The 13,203-nt window shown below is 35.3% G+C and overlaps 2 protein-coding genes across 2 annotated transcripts in view; one reads left to right on the plus strand and one right to left on the minus strand.

Annotated features, from left to right (window-relative positions):
• Positions 1-1,228: 1,228 nt before the first annotated feature.
• Positions 1,229-12,588, minus strand: LOC105208671 (transmembrane protein 198). The gene is made up of 7 exons (XM_054230812.1): positions 12,486-12,588; positions 10,183-11,352; positions 4,433-4,535; positions 2,720-2,982; positions 2,475-2,639; positions 2,042-2,344; positions 1,229-1,972 (listed from the first exon to the last, which is right to left on the minus strand). Exons 2-7 carry the CDS (start codon positions 10,279-10,281, stop codon positions 1,793-1,795), a joined length of 1,113 nt encoding a protein of 370 aa, XP_054086787.1. The 5' UTR covers positions 10,282-11,352; positions 12,486-12,588; the 3' UTR covers positions 1,229-1,792.
• The window catches only part of LOC105208667 (serine/threonine-protein kinase PAK mbt), a 35,357-nt gene continuing 25,110 nt past the window's right edge, over positions 2,957-13,203 (plus strand). The window contains exon 1 of the mRNA XM_011178648.3: positions 2,957-3,093. The gene's annotated coding sequence lies outside the window, so the exon portion shown is untranslated. The remainder of the gene's footprint in view (positions 3,094-13,203) is intronic.

A 13,203-nucleotide genomic window follows, 5' to 3' on the forward strand; every position in this document is an offset into this window, starting at 1 on the left:
CGAAATTGTTTGAATTTTCTGTTCATTTTTTTAATTTAAAAAATCTATCTAAGCTCACACTTTTTGAGTAGGTAAATATTTTTATCGATAAAAAATTTTGAAGATTTTTTTTAGTGAAAACTTACGATAAAATAATATAAAACTATTTTTTGTTGTAGTTTCTGCAGTAATTTCACTTGCATTTTGTAATTTATATTTTTGTAATTTATAATTTAAATTTTTTATCATAATTTTTATAAGAAAAAAATTCAGTTACTTTTGGCAGTGTTGAAATAATATGAACCTCATTAAATCGCAGTTGCTTTTCGGTGGTTACATGGTCACAAATTTACGCATTTATACGATATTAATACCTTATGCGATCAAACCCACACATTTTAAACCAACATTTTTTCGTTTATTTATTTTTTTTTAATAAAAATAAAAGTTTCACAAAAGTAAAAGTTTATATTTTTTGTAAATAACGAGCTTCGTTCAATTTCATAATTATTAAAATACAAGTGAGAACCTTGTCATATATTGTCATATTGTTTACAAAAACTGACAGTTTTTTGTTCACTAAATATAACTGACAATTATTTATTATAAACAAAATGTTTGCTTGATATTTTTCTTATTAAATTTTCGCATAACACATCGTTGATATGTCAACAAAGCAGCATATTCGAAATAATTAGCATTTAAAACGTTGGCAACTCATATACTTATAATGCGTCACATTAAATTAATACCTGCATATTTCCAGCAACGAAGTGGTCGCATGCAAATATTTGTCTCTTTCACACATGCACATAAATCAAGTAGTTAGATTTTTTAGTAAAGTTTTTGTATAAACTTATTTCGAAGCCCTATGTTCCATCTAGGAACTACGGGAAAATATATAAATTAAATTAAACACTTAAACTAATACTTCAACGAACTTTAACATAACTGTTAAAAAATTATATATATACTTTGTAAGTTAAAGCCTGTTTGAACCCTGTTATACAATTAATTTTAGACCATAATCTAAGCGCATACATACATATGTACATATAATGTTTACCTTGTCTGTAGTTACTAAAGAGGAACTTAGTAGCTAGTGTCATAAATTTGCTTGTACTTGAAAATAATGTTGAATAAATTAACGTAAATTTTTGGTATTTTTTTTTGTAAATAATTTTTGTAATTTTTTTTTGTAATTTTTTCATTTTTGGTATTTTTTTTGAATTCTTTTAATTATGCTTGCAGTTTTTTTGGCGTTATACCTTCAAAATTCTCCCAAACATATTTAGTTTCTTAAGTTTTCTAAGTATTCAGCATTTCACTCGTCAAATTTACAAAATTTAGTGTTTTTCGCCAGTATTTAATTTGGACATTTTCGCTTGTATTTTTTGTTAACATACTTTAATTTAGCGCGCGAAACCAACAAATTTTAAATTACTTATCACTTTCATACATTTCCATGAATGTATACGTCGCCTACTCAACTCCATATTATTGTTACATACATTAAGCTTCTTCTGACAAGTACTATTTACACGCTCACAAATGCAACCTTGCATTTTTATCACTTAGCAGCAGTAGTTGGCAATATATTCCCGTTATACACGCATACACGCACAACGATCGTCGCACACGCACACACATACGCGATTCTTAGGATAACCACAAGCAAGCTTTATTACGATTCTTTCTCGCGCACACACCCTCATGCTACCACTTCACTTCACCTATGCATGTATTTCCGGTTTTTTCGTTTCCTTTTCCGTACGCATATATTCGTTGCTTACATATAACTGTTGCTTGTTTGTTATCCTAGATCACGCACAATTTCGATTTTATCGCACATCTCGGAATCGGGTATGGTGGTGAAGTGTGTGCGATCGCTGCGAAATGTATTGCGTTCGTTTGAGCTCGTCTTAATCGAGCGTTCCGATGGCGTTTCCGTGCCGCCCAATTGTATGCGCTTCTGCAATGCGGACACGAAATTCTGCAATGAGTTGGTTAGTTAGTTAGTGACTCTTAGGTTATTGTTAACTGTTTTTTGTTTTTAACGCACCTGTGAAATAATATCGCCGCGCGCTGTGCGCACCTGATACAGATAACGGTACTTGCGTTGACTTGCCTCCTCGCGCGTTTCCCGCGGTCGTCCGCTCATGCGATTCGTCGGCAAGCCAGCTGGACCACAGCGCGCCATCTGTTGGTGATGATGCCGCAGATAGACACGCTTGCTATGATCCACGCGCCAGGCAGTGATGAAACATTGCACCATGATGCTAATGATGATCGCCACCGGCCAGGCGCATATCAAAATGCCGCCGTAGCAGGGTGGCGGCAGCGGATTCGGTTTCATGTTCAAAATCTTAAATATTATTAATTAGTAAAAACGAAGTAGTTATTGTTTTTGTTGTAGTGTAAAATTTGTTTATATTTGATGTGTGGAATTTCAAATTTAAAATATTTTAAATTTGCTGCAATTAACGGTAACTTACCCAATTTATCGTGTCTAGGTTGTGCATAAAAAAATCGATAGCTGTTATTATCATCGCGCTGCCAACGATACTCGATGTTAGTATTGTCACATATTTGGCGCAGCAGAATGTCAGCACCGAGCAAATGACAGCGCCACCCGCGATAGCAACATAAATTTCGCGGTACTGCAAAAGTTTTTATAAAAAAGATTTCGAGGTTGATTGTCGTATAAATTGTGTGGACATTATCTTCAAGTAATACTCACGCCAAAGTCATTGTCTGGCATTGTGGCCACGCATACTGCCATCGCGGCACCAGCGAGCAGCGCGCCCGCAAATGCGCTAATCAGTATCGATGCTACCGGATATGTCGAGCCAATTACGGCACCAAGCAAGCCCGCCACGATGGCTAAAGCCGAATCGGCCGGTTTGCCGAGTAGTGTTACTTGGAAGTCCTGCAGCATGAAAACAGCGTTGGCGCCGACCATCAGACCGCTTAGGAAACCTACTGCGCGTAGACAGCGATAGCCTGTGAATTTAAGGAAAATAATTAATAAGAAACAACATTTGCTGCGCTGGCATTATAAATTAATAGGAAAAATAAAAAGAAAAACATTTTTGCGTTGAGAAGGAATTAAAGGTAAGTCCAAACAAATTTTTCCACTTTTTAAACTATTTCGGAATATTTGAGCTTTTTAAAGCTCTAATGAGAAAATTACTTTTAACATCAATATGTTAAGTGATTGCGCTTGAACTCTGATATTGAAATCAAAACGGAGTTTTAAAGTGAAATACAAGCACCGACCCTCACAATAAGTTGACCCTTGTCAGCTAAGAGCAGGCATTATTTTTAATACTCCGATTTTGGTGCCCTCTCTTAATCGAAAAAACTCTGATAACATTTGTCTTGTGTTAAATTATATCAGTGAGCCTCCTGAGAGCGTCTATCTTCGATTTGTTGCCACAATTTACACAGTGATTTATTATAAAACCAAGTTCTTGGTTAGATTAGGTTAGGTTAGGTTAGGTCAAAGGGTAAAATCGACTGAGAGAATCAAGACTGTCCTTTGTGACACCCAAATACTCCTAACGGATCGAAAGACCCTCACGGTACGACAAAGCGCTTGGGCTCTATTACAAAGTTCTTAAGTAGGCTAATGTCGATTACAGTAATTTCCTTGGTTTCACTGGAAGTGTGCCTATCGAGGTGTTTTAACCTTAGTCTGGTGAATGCTGGACATTGAAGGCGGAAGTGTTTGGATGATTCCGCTTCACCTTTCTCCAAGAAAGTTAGATAACTACCTATAGGACAATGACCAGTAAGCACACCAATGTTTGCGGCGAGATGAACCTTCATAAATGACAACAGCTGGAAGGACCGTTTTCAGTCCACCGCGAGCAAACCTCGCAATTGCACAGGTGGTGGTTTTTTGTCCAGCCTACGCGAAGTCAGTGCGTCCAGCGCTCTAGCTCAAGTGGATCCGAACTATTTTTTAAGTAAAGTCTGTCCTTTCTGACTCCTTACGTCGAAATTTTAACCAACATCGGGTAGGTCGATGTAATATAGACGAATGAATAAATTTTTTTTCAATAAAAAACAAAATTCCTACTACTTTTTTAACACACCCCGTGGTCTAAGGGTGCCGGCAGAGTGGACGCTCAAAGCTGTAAATTCCGTGAATAAGGAATCTTATTTACTACTCTACATTCCTTATTCACGAAATTTAGCGCTAATTCTCGCATGCATTCTGCGATACAAAAATGTATCAGCGCAGCTTTAGGCTCGACTCGGCTTTGAGCGTCCTCTCTGCAGGCACCATAAGTTCAACGAATCGAAACGCGACAGTTAGGCTAACTTTGTTTTGGTATTTAATGAGTATCAGCTATATTATAGATGAAGACTGAGTCCTTCCTGTCTTTCTTAGATAGGAAAATTGGAAAAAAATATGGATTTTCTATTTGTTTTTCAAATTACTTACCGAGCAGCGCATAAACGATACCAAACACGGCGGTAATTGTCCACAGCAACGCGGCCATAGTGTCCGGTGTTGTTGTTGTGCATGATGGACTCTCTAGGATGCCCTACAAAAGTGAAAGCAATAAAATAAATTATTAAAGAAACCATTAAAATTGTAATATTGCGATAAATATATATCTGTATGTATGTACATATGTATGCATGTGAGAACAATGAGATTTGTGGCGCCAACCGAACGCCTTCGTAATTGAAAACTGAAATCAATCAGCACGACACGAAATCAATATGCTGAAATGCAATTGCAAACTTATTCCACTTCAACGCAATGTTTTGCACTACAGCAAACGGAAATGTAAACAAAAACAAAGATTGGTGTTAATAAAATTTTGTTGTGATGTGAATAGGCGAAAGTACTTCTCCTCCTCCCAAGTAATGGGCGCATGGTTGAGGTATGTGGGCGGCTAGGTGCTAAGTGCGTCATAACCGCAAAAACACAACAAAAATAATAACAACAATTGTAATAATACTATAACAGTCCGCAGATGACTGCTGGCGACGAGAAAATTGGCGGCGATGGCAGCAACAACAGGCGACAACTAAGTTACTGACACACAAACACCACTGGATATATGTATGTATATGGAACACACAAAAAAGTGGGTCAATTCCTATGGCAAGAGTCATAGAGCAGTTGAAGCATTACTGTTGTTGCTGCTGCTGCGACCGCCTGCTACAAACAGGTCGGCAGCGGAGGACACTCGAATTTTGCAATCAAGCAACGCCAGTGGCAACACTCAGCGGCGCGGTTTGCTGCAACGCGTACGGCCAACTATGTAAACAACAAAAACATATGTTGGAGAGTATTTCAACTACATCGAGCGAAAAAACACGTAAATGCATTTTTTACATATTACAAGTGAAATATCAACAAATAAGCGCAGCTAAAACACAAGACAGCCGTTAGCGTTGCATAAATGGAGCACCAATAAGCAACACAAAAGCAAAAAGTAATATTTGCAGCAACGAAAATTTGTGTCCAAACCACAGTTAAATTTAAAATTAAACGAAATCAGAGTCCTTTCGTCCTTTTTAAAGTCAACATTTCGGTGGAGAGTCGGCAGTAGCGCAGTTCTTGGCATTATAAAAAGTAAAAACAATAATTAGTATATTTATGCATCCTCATTTTGTTTAATGAGCGCAATTTTGCATTGTAAATGTGGGAGAGAAAAATATAACTGCCTTTTCATGAAGTTTAAAGCCTTCTTTTCAGGAATATTTCAAATAGTTGGTAAATTTTTTTAATATCTGTGAAAAAACTACCGCAAAATTATCGAAATATGATTGTAACTGTTTTTATCAACATACCTCTCATACACCTAACCTAAAAATGCATAATAAAATACGAAACTAATGGATTTTTATTAGAAACCTTTGCACAATAGAAATATATTTACAGGTTTACCGTTATTAAGCATGTATTTTATGTTTTGATCAACCACGATTTGAGTTTTTATTAAAACATAGTCTACTTTTAGGCGATAAGCCTACAAACACTCCTCAAAAATGTCAAGCCCATTAGTTTTGTTTGAATTTTTTAACTTTTCTTGTATCTTTATCAAATAGAGTTTGCGTCTAATTCTACAATTTTCATTAGAACATAGTCTACTTTTTGGTGCTAAGCCTAAACTTATTATAAATACAGTAGATTCCGGTTATAACGACTTTCAAGGGACCGACGATTTTACGTCGTTATACCCGGAGGACCCAATAACCAGAAGGAGCAAACAAATTTTTTTTTGTTTATTTAATGGTTGCCATGTTCGTAATAGGCTTTTAAAATAAAACAAATTAATTTTTAAATCAAAACAAAAAATTTAATTCAATAACCTTGGTTTTAGGTCGTATAAAGACTTCCTTATTGCGCATTTTGCGCATTAACTAACATTTGGCGAATTTACGCATTCAAAAAAATGGAAATTGGAAAAAAGCAGAAAAAAACTAGAAATATAACGGGACATCCTATCGAATAGGCTATGTGGTCTGCACACGCACGATGTAAACATTTGTGTGACGTCAGCATTGCACTTCGACTATCTCTCTCTAGCAGCAGCGTTGCTAAGGCGACGGCTAAAACTAACAGAGAGTAGTGAGAGTTGGCATTATTTCGCTGAATTTTTTTTTCGTCGCTATATCCGGTTGAATTCTGAAAAATTTCGTCGGTATAAGCGGTTAGTCGCTAAAAGCGGATATGTACTTTCATGTAAGTTTGTATGGGGACCAACCAAGCCATCGAGTTTTCGTCGCAATAACCGGACGGACATTATAAGCGGAGTCATTATAACCGGATTCTACTGTATTTTTATATCAAAAACACATTCGCAGGTTTACCGTTAGTAGACATTTTTATATAATTTTATCAGTCGTGTTTTTACTCACAATAAAAAAATTCCATGAAACCATAGTATACTTTTTGGCGTTGTCTACAATTAACAAAAACCTTTTAATGTCGGAAATATAATATATTCAATGGTTTATCGTTATTAGACATTTTTTTTTATTTTATTAGACAAGATTTGAGTCCAAGTACAAAAAATTATAACATGGTCTATTTTTAGGCGCTAAGCATACAATTATCAGAAACCTTTCCTTGTCGGAAATATAATCGCAGGCTTACCATTATTAGAAATTTTATTAGCCGAAATTTGAGTACAAGTAAACAATTTTCATTAAAACGTAGTCTAATTTTAGGCGCTAAGCATACAATTATTAAAAACATCTTGTCGGAAATATAATCACAGGTTTACCATTGTTAGAAATTTTAATATAATTTTATTAGCCGAAATTTGAGTAGAAATGAACAATTGTCATTAAAACGTAGTCTACTTTTAGGCGATAAGCCTAGAATAATCAGAAAACTTGCCGAAAATAAATTCGCAGGTTTACCGTTGTTACATTTATATTTATTTAATTTATATATTTTTAAAGCACAGGTTTGAGACCAAGTAAGAATTTTTAATTAAAACATAATCTACTTTTAGGCGCTAAACCATATAAAATGCTTCAATATTACCAGGGACCGGTATATTTGATATATTTCTTATTATAATGCCTAATTTTGCATAGTATTGATAACCTCCTGCTTCTTCGAAGCACCTACAGCATGTTTCGAAGACAGGAAAGTAAAATGAAGAACAAATTCAGTAATTTAGAACAATGCGCTTTACAAGCTATGCATTCATTGTACTCGTACATGCTAATGCGTGTATGTAGGTATGTATGTGTGCTCATGCATTTTTTCGGCAAGTAAATTCACTTTTCAGCATGTTTGGCAAACACAATAGCACAACTATTGTAGTAAGAATGCAGAGCGCAAATGAGCACAAAGCAAACAATATGCAAAGTATTTTTTGAAGAAGCGGCTGTTGCGAACACCCACAATAGCCAACGTGCCAGGCGGGTGTAATGAAGTGAAAGCCTACCAGTGCGCCCAATTCTCTGGCTCATTTATCACTTTCACAGCTCATGACAATTTTGACCAAATTCGCTTTTGCTTTGTGTGCGCAACTCATTTTCCCCATTCTTCTTCTTTTACTCACTGCTTATCTGCATTTTTGGCACTTATGTGGCTTCTAGTCATAGCAAAAGCAGGTGTGAGGTCCTTGCGGCTTGTGTTAGGCAGACGTCAGTGCGACCACAATGCGGAAATACTGATCCGTGCGCAGAATAATCCGAATTGTGGTTATTTATCACCACTTAAGTTATGTGAATGCACTTAACCTAGCTTACTGGATTACGTTTAAAGATTTTACGTAATTAGTAAACAATTTTAGACACTTTGGTTGGATTTTCGTTAATATTCCAGACTTTGTCTAGACTGGGGCTTTAGCCATCCACCTAATACGTGGTAGTCATGCAATTATCGCACTCAACTACTTCGTACGATACTCTCTCGAGTCCGATACTGATAATGTGCGCGGGGACCAATAACCATATATTGTAGCTTGTTGCTAGGACTTGAATCCCTGAACCAAGCTTAAGATTAGCATGGCTTCAGTCAGGAAAACAATCTGGAAAGCGTATTCTAGAATACATATTTCGTTTGACTTACGCAACCCTATTAAACCCGGACTTCATATCAACGGAATTAGAAATTTCATGAGATCACCAGGATCTGAAACTTAACCATCAGTTCAGGTTGTTATAATGCCATAAAATAATAAAAAATAATTCGAAGAAATGTTGCCGATTTAACATGCCTTGGTCGGTTAAAAATCCGTGTCCGTTTCGGTGATGTAGAAGCGACTGTCGTGGGAACGGCTTTAGTTCAGGTTAAGTCCAACGGTCTGCACGTCGATCCGCTTAAGTTCGGTGTTCGTTGAGATAACGTCTGTTTAGACTCGGTAAGCTTAAGATAAAGTCCTAGCTGTACTATTTCTTCCAAAACAAACTCAAAATTACTTAAATTTGTCAAAAGCAAATGGTTCCGGCGCTTTTGCAATTGTTAGCTCTATCCAATTGAATTTTCTATCTATAATACAGACAATACCGAAAAACTTCATAATCCATGGCACCACGTCGAGCTCATCAACCAGCTAGTGCTCACTTCAGTTCAGGTTAAGTCTTGACTGTATTGACATACCATCCAATTAAGCTCAAAGTTGATTGATACAAAGTCTGTTTAGGCTTGGTAAGCTTTGAAGTAAAGTCCTAGTTGTACTATTTCTTCCAAAACAAACATACCACATTCTACATGGATTCTTAATTATGAACTAATCTAAAGCAAAAGGCTCCGCACCCTTTTGCAATTGTTGAGCTTTAACCGAATTAATTTTCCATATCTAAATGATCAATAATATAGGCAATGTCGGAAAACTTCATAATCCATTTTTCCAAACTGAGCTCGACAACCATTAAATTAATCAGTGAGTTAGAGTTCACTTTGGTTCAGGTTAAAACTGACTGTCGATATGCCAATTCGCTAAAGCTCAAAGTTGATTGAGATAACGTCTATTTAGGCTTGGAAAGCTTTAAGATAAAGTACTAGCTGGACTATTTCTCTCAAAACTAACTGAATTGAACTTTGGACCGCATCGAGTTCGACAACCAATAAATAAACCAGTGAGTTAGTGTTCGGTCAAATACAAATTGTAGACGATTCTATAATGCAGTCTTAGCAATCTTATATTTCTTTTAAGTGAAATTGAGCCCCTCAATGGTTATCATAATTTACACCCTTCATCAACACTGCATGCATTCAAGGACATCTATATTTGTGGTTAGGTTATTTGCGATAAAATTTCCATTTCGCTCAATACCCACAGCCATATTTTGCACTGCTTTCGATTGACATACGCGCAAACAGAAAGAAATCCAACACCGCTGCGCTGTTTTTTTGCCCCCATTCAAAGTTAATAAGTCAAGCGACTTTGTGGGGCTTACAAAGTTTCTAATCCTTTCAATCAACACTGTCAGCGCATTTTCGTCCTGCTTCACCCGCCGCACATATTTTTCACATCCGCCATGCCGTTTGCTGTGTCATAGCTGATAAGTAAAGACTTTTCACAACATTCAAGTAAGCGTGCAAACCATAAGTGAATGCACACAAGCGCCGCTCCAGTGCAGCGGTGGCCAGGTCATGGCCTAATCGCGCACGTTCGTCAGCTCGTTGTGGCGCCCTATTACATACATATTATACATGTGTGCATATGTATGTTTGTGTGTGTTGTCATACGCGCATATATAAATACTCACCTTAATCAAGAAGGGCCAATCCAAGTTCTGCAATTCGCGTGTGTCATCATGACCATGGCGTCGCTCATCCTCACTTTCATATACGTTCACGGAATGCATTTTCCAAGCGTGTGTTTGGCGTTGTTGTTGTTTGTGTGTGTTTTCCTTGCCGTTTGCTGTTTGCCAAAGCAATTGGCCTGCTTTTCAGCCAACTAAAGAGATGCTGCAGCGGCAGCGCCCGCAACGTTGGCTGGCTGTGTGACAGCAACTTCTCGCTTGAACTGGGCGTATACTCGCGTGTTTGAGTTGAAGAAAAAAATGTGTGTTGCTGACTGCAGGCAGCAGCACGAAGTTAATATTTACAAAATCTCGAATATGTTTATGGTAATTTTTTGCTGGCACAGCTATTGGCAGTTGCTGATTCGTGTGGTAAACACCTCATTATTATGCCATTTCTTTTTTCTTTCACTTTTCACTTGTTAACCCACAAATTTTCGAACTGTCATAATTTTTTAACCTACACATACAAACGCCGTTAAAAACGTAAAGGAAAGTGAAATTATTTAAAGTTGTTCTAGTATAAAGCACTAGTAACAATTTTGCAATATTTATATTATCGGATTTTTCTGCTAAACAATTTTCCGCACACACAATTTTGTCATTTTCACTTTTCATTTACATCTTCGGTTGTTTTTCTCTCGCACGCACACACAGCGCCTCCTGCCCGTGTAATAACCTTTTGCGACTGCGAGCGTTTTGTGTACGCCACCACTTTACATGTATGGACGCTCGCGTCTACTCGTCGTCAGTTGCAGGGACAATTCGGAATTGTTGTGGTACGGTCAGTGGCACATTTTCCACCCTAAATAACGAAAATTGAACGAATAATGCAAAAGGCAAAAGGAATTGTGCTAGAGCGCGTGTGACAAAAGGAGCGAATAAATGTCGACAGGCGAAAACCGAAAAGTGGAATTAGCGGCAAAGCGCGCCGTGTAGCCAGCCGCTATCAATGGTTTGGGCGGTTGACTGCTTGCTTGGCGTATAAATTCCTTTATAACTGTTGGACGTTGTTGTGCTCTTTGTTTGTATGTATGTATATTGTTTTTGTAAACACGCCTCATACTGTGTTTTTGTACCCTGCTAGCGGTAAGCGCTGTTTTTCGTTGACATTGTGAAGTGAAGTTGATTACACTAAAGGTAGGAATTTTGTGAATTTGTTTAAACTATTTTTTTTTGACTTTTTTGTTTTTTTCTTCTAAATATTTTTTAATTTCTCATTATTTTTTTAATTCAGTATTTTTTAAAACATGCTGATGCTGATTTCTTTTTATATATTAATTTTTTAATTTAAATATACAACACATTTTGTTTGTTTGTTTTATGGAGTTTACTTAAAAGTTAAATATTTTTTTTTTTTAACTCAAGTTAATTTTTTAGCATAATTTATTTAATATTTTAAGATTAATATATTTTTTATACTTTTTTATATATGTATTTATTTTTTTCAAAAACTTAATTTTTTAGTATAATTTATTTTTTTAGATATATTTATATTTATTTTTTATGATTTTATACTCAATTTATTTTTTATTTATATGTGCGTTATAATTTAATTATTTATTCTGATTAACTTTTTTATATATTCTTAGTTATACATTTTCTGTCTTTTAATATGTAATTTATATACATATTTTATTATTATAATTTATTTTATTTTCAAATATTTATATAATATTAATACAATTGATTTCAATATTCCTCAAATTTTATTATTTTTTATTTAATTGAATATTTTTTTTATACATTTTAATATTTTTTTTATTTGGAAATTATAAAATTATTTAGTATTTAAAACCATATTTCCCATTTTTAAATTTGCATAAAAAAAATGCTTGATATATTCTCGGTTTTTTTTTCAAAATCACCAAACTAATTTAATAGAAAATAGTTTTATTTCATAATTTCAGAATTTTTTTTTTATCAATTTCTCTCTTATAAAGTTCTTTGTTAGCACTTGCCTAATGCGTTCACAATTGTTTATAAAAAATCAAAAATCAAAACATTCTCTCATGTGAGCCACTATCGACCATCGCTCCTTCTCCAGCTGTAACATTTGTACAATTTTTACTTGCTCCACCTCGCACAGCTTTCGCTTTCCACCACTACGCTGCTGCTTTGTGTAAAAATTTTCTTTATCTAAATTTTTCCCACAAATGTTTCACTTTTCCACGCAGATTTTTTCAAATACACACACTTTTTGAAACTTTATATCAAAAGCTTCAATTTCTTATTCATATTTCATTAATAATTAGGATTTTTCTCACTTTTCTACATTTTTGCTGCGCCATTCACCCCACACACGCAAATTTGTTGTAAAATCCACAAAATTAACGCACGAATCCGTTGGTGCGTTGTGCCAAGCACGAAGGTCCTTTGGCAACTCCTCGTTGATATGGAAAACAATTGAGTAGTGAGCGCAGTAAACGCGTACTATTCGGCTTTTGGTTAGCAACACTGCTTTCGTTGACGATTGGTTTAACACAAACGAGTGATTTAGTTTAAAAGCTTTGACCGAAGCTTTAAGCTCACAATTATGAATTTTCACCGTTATGACTGCTGTAACGTTTTTTGTATCATTCGATTTTTAAATTTAACGAATCGAAAAATATACATTTATTCACATTAGCAATATCATAGAAACAAAGCTATATTTTATCTCGAACAATGTTATTGAAAATAATAGTCAAAAAGATTTTTTAAAAAACTTTACTCTATCCGATTTCTAAGAGTATTGAAAATTGATCCCGAATATTGTTATTTAAGGATTCCTATATCTTAATCTTAAGCGTTATTACTCAGAAACTTTACCAGCTCTTTCTGAGGATCAGATATGTGTCATAGAAAGCTCTATATATATATATATTTCGAAATCCAAGCCCAAAACCGACACTAAATTTTCGGTATAAATGAGAAAAATCTAATAATTATAATCGACCAGCTCAGTTTAGACCTCTGATCTTTTACTCTCTCATCTAGATTAGG

Source organism: Zeugodacus cucurbitae, chromosome 5 (assembly GCF_028554725.1).
Source record: "Zeugodacus cucurbitae isolate PBARC_wt_2022May chromosome 5, idZeuCucr1.2, whole genome shotgun sequence".
NCBI lineage: Eukaryota > Metazoa > Arthropoda > Insecta > Diptera > Tephritidae > Zeugodacus > Zeugodacus cucurbitae.

Excerpts from the sequence above, each read along its gene's own strand:
- LOC105208671 (XM_054230812.1), bottom strand. The coding sequence starts at position 10,281 with ATGCATTCCGTGAACGTATATGAAAGTGAGGATGAGCGACGCCATGGT. Across the intron at positions 2,983-4,432 it reads TATCGTTTATGCGCTGCTCG|GCTATCGCTGTCTACGCGCA; the intron begins GTAAGTAATTTG and ends TTAAATTCACAG. Across the intron at positions 2,345-2,474 it reads ACCTAGACACGATAAATTGG|ATTTTGAACATGAAACCGAA; the intron begins GTAAGTTACCGT and ends ATAATATTTAAG.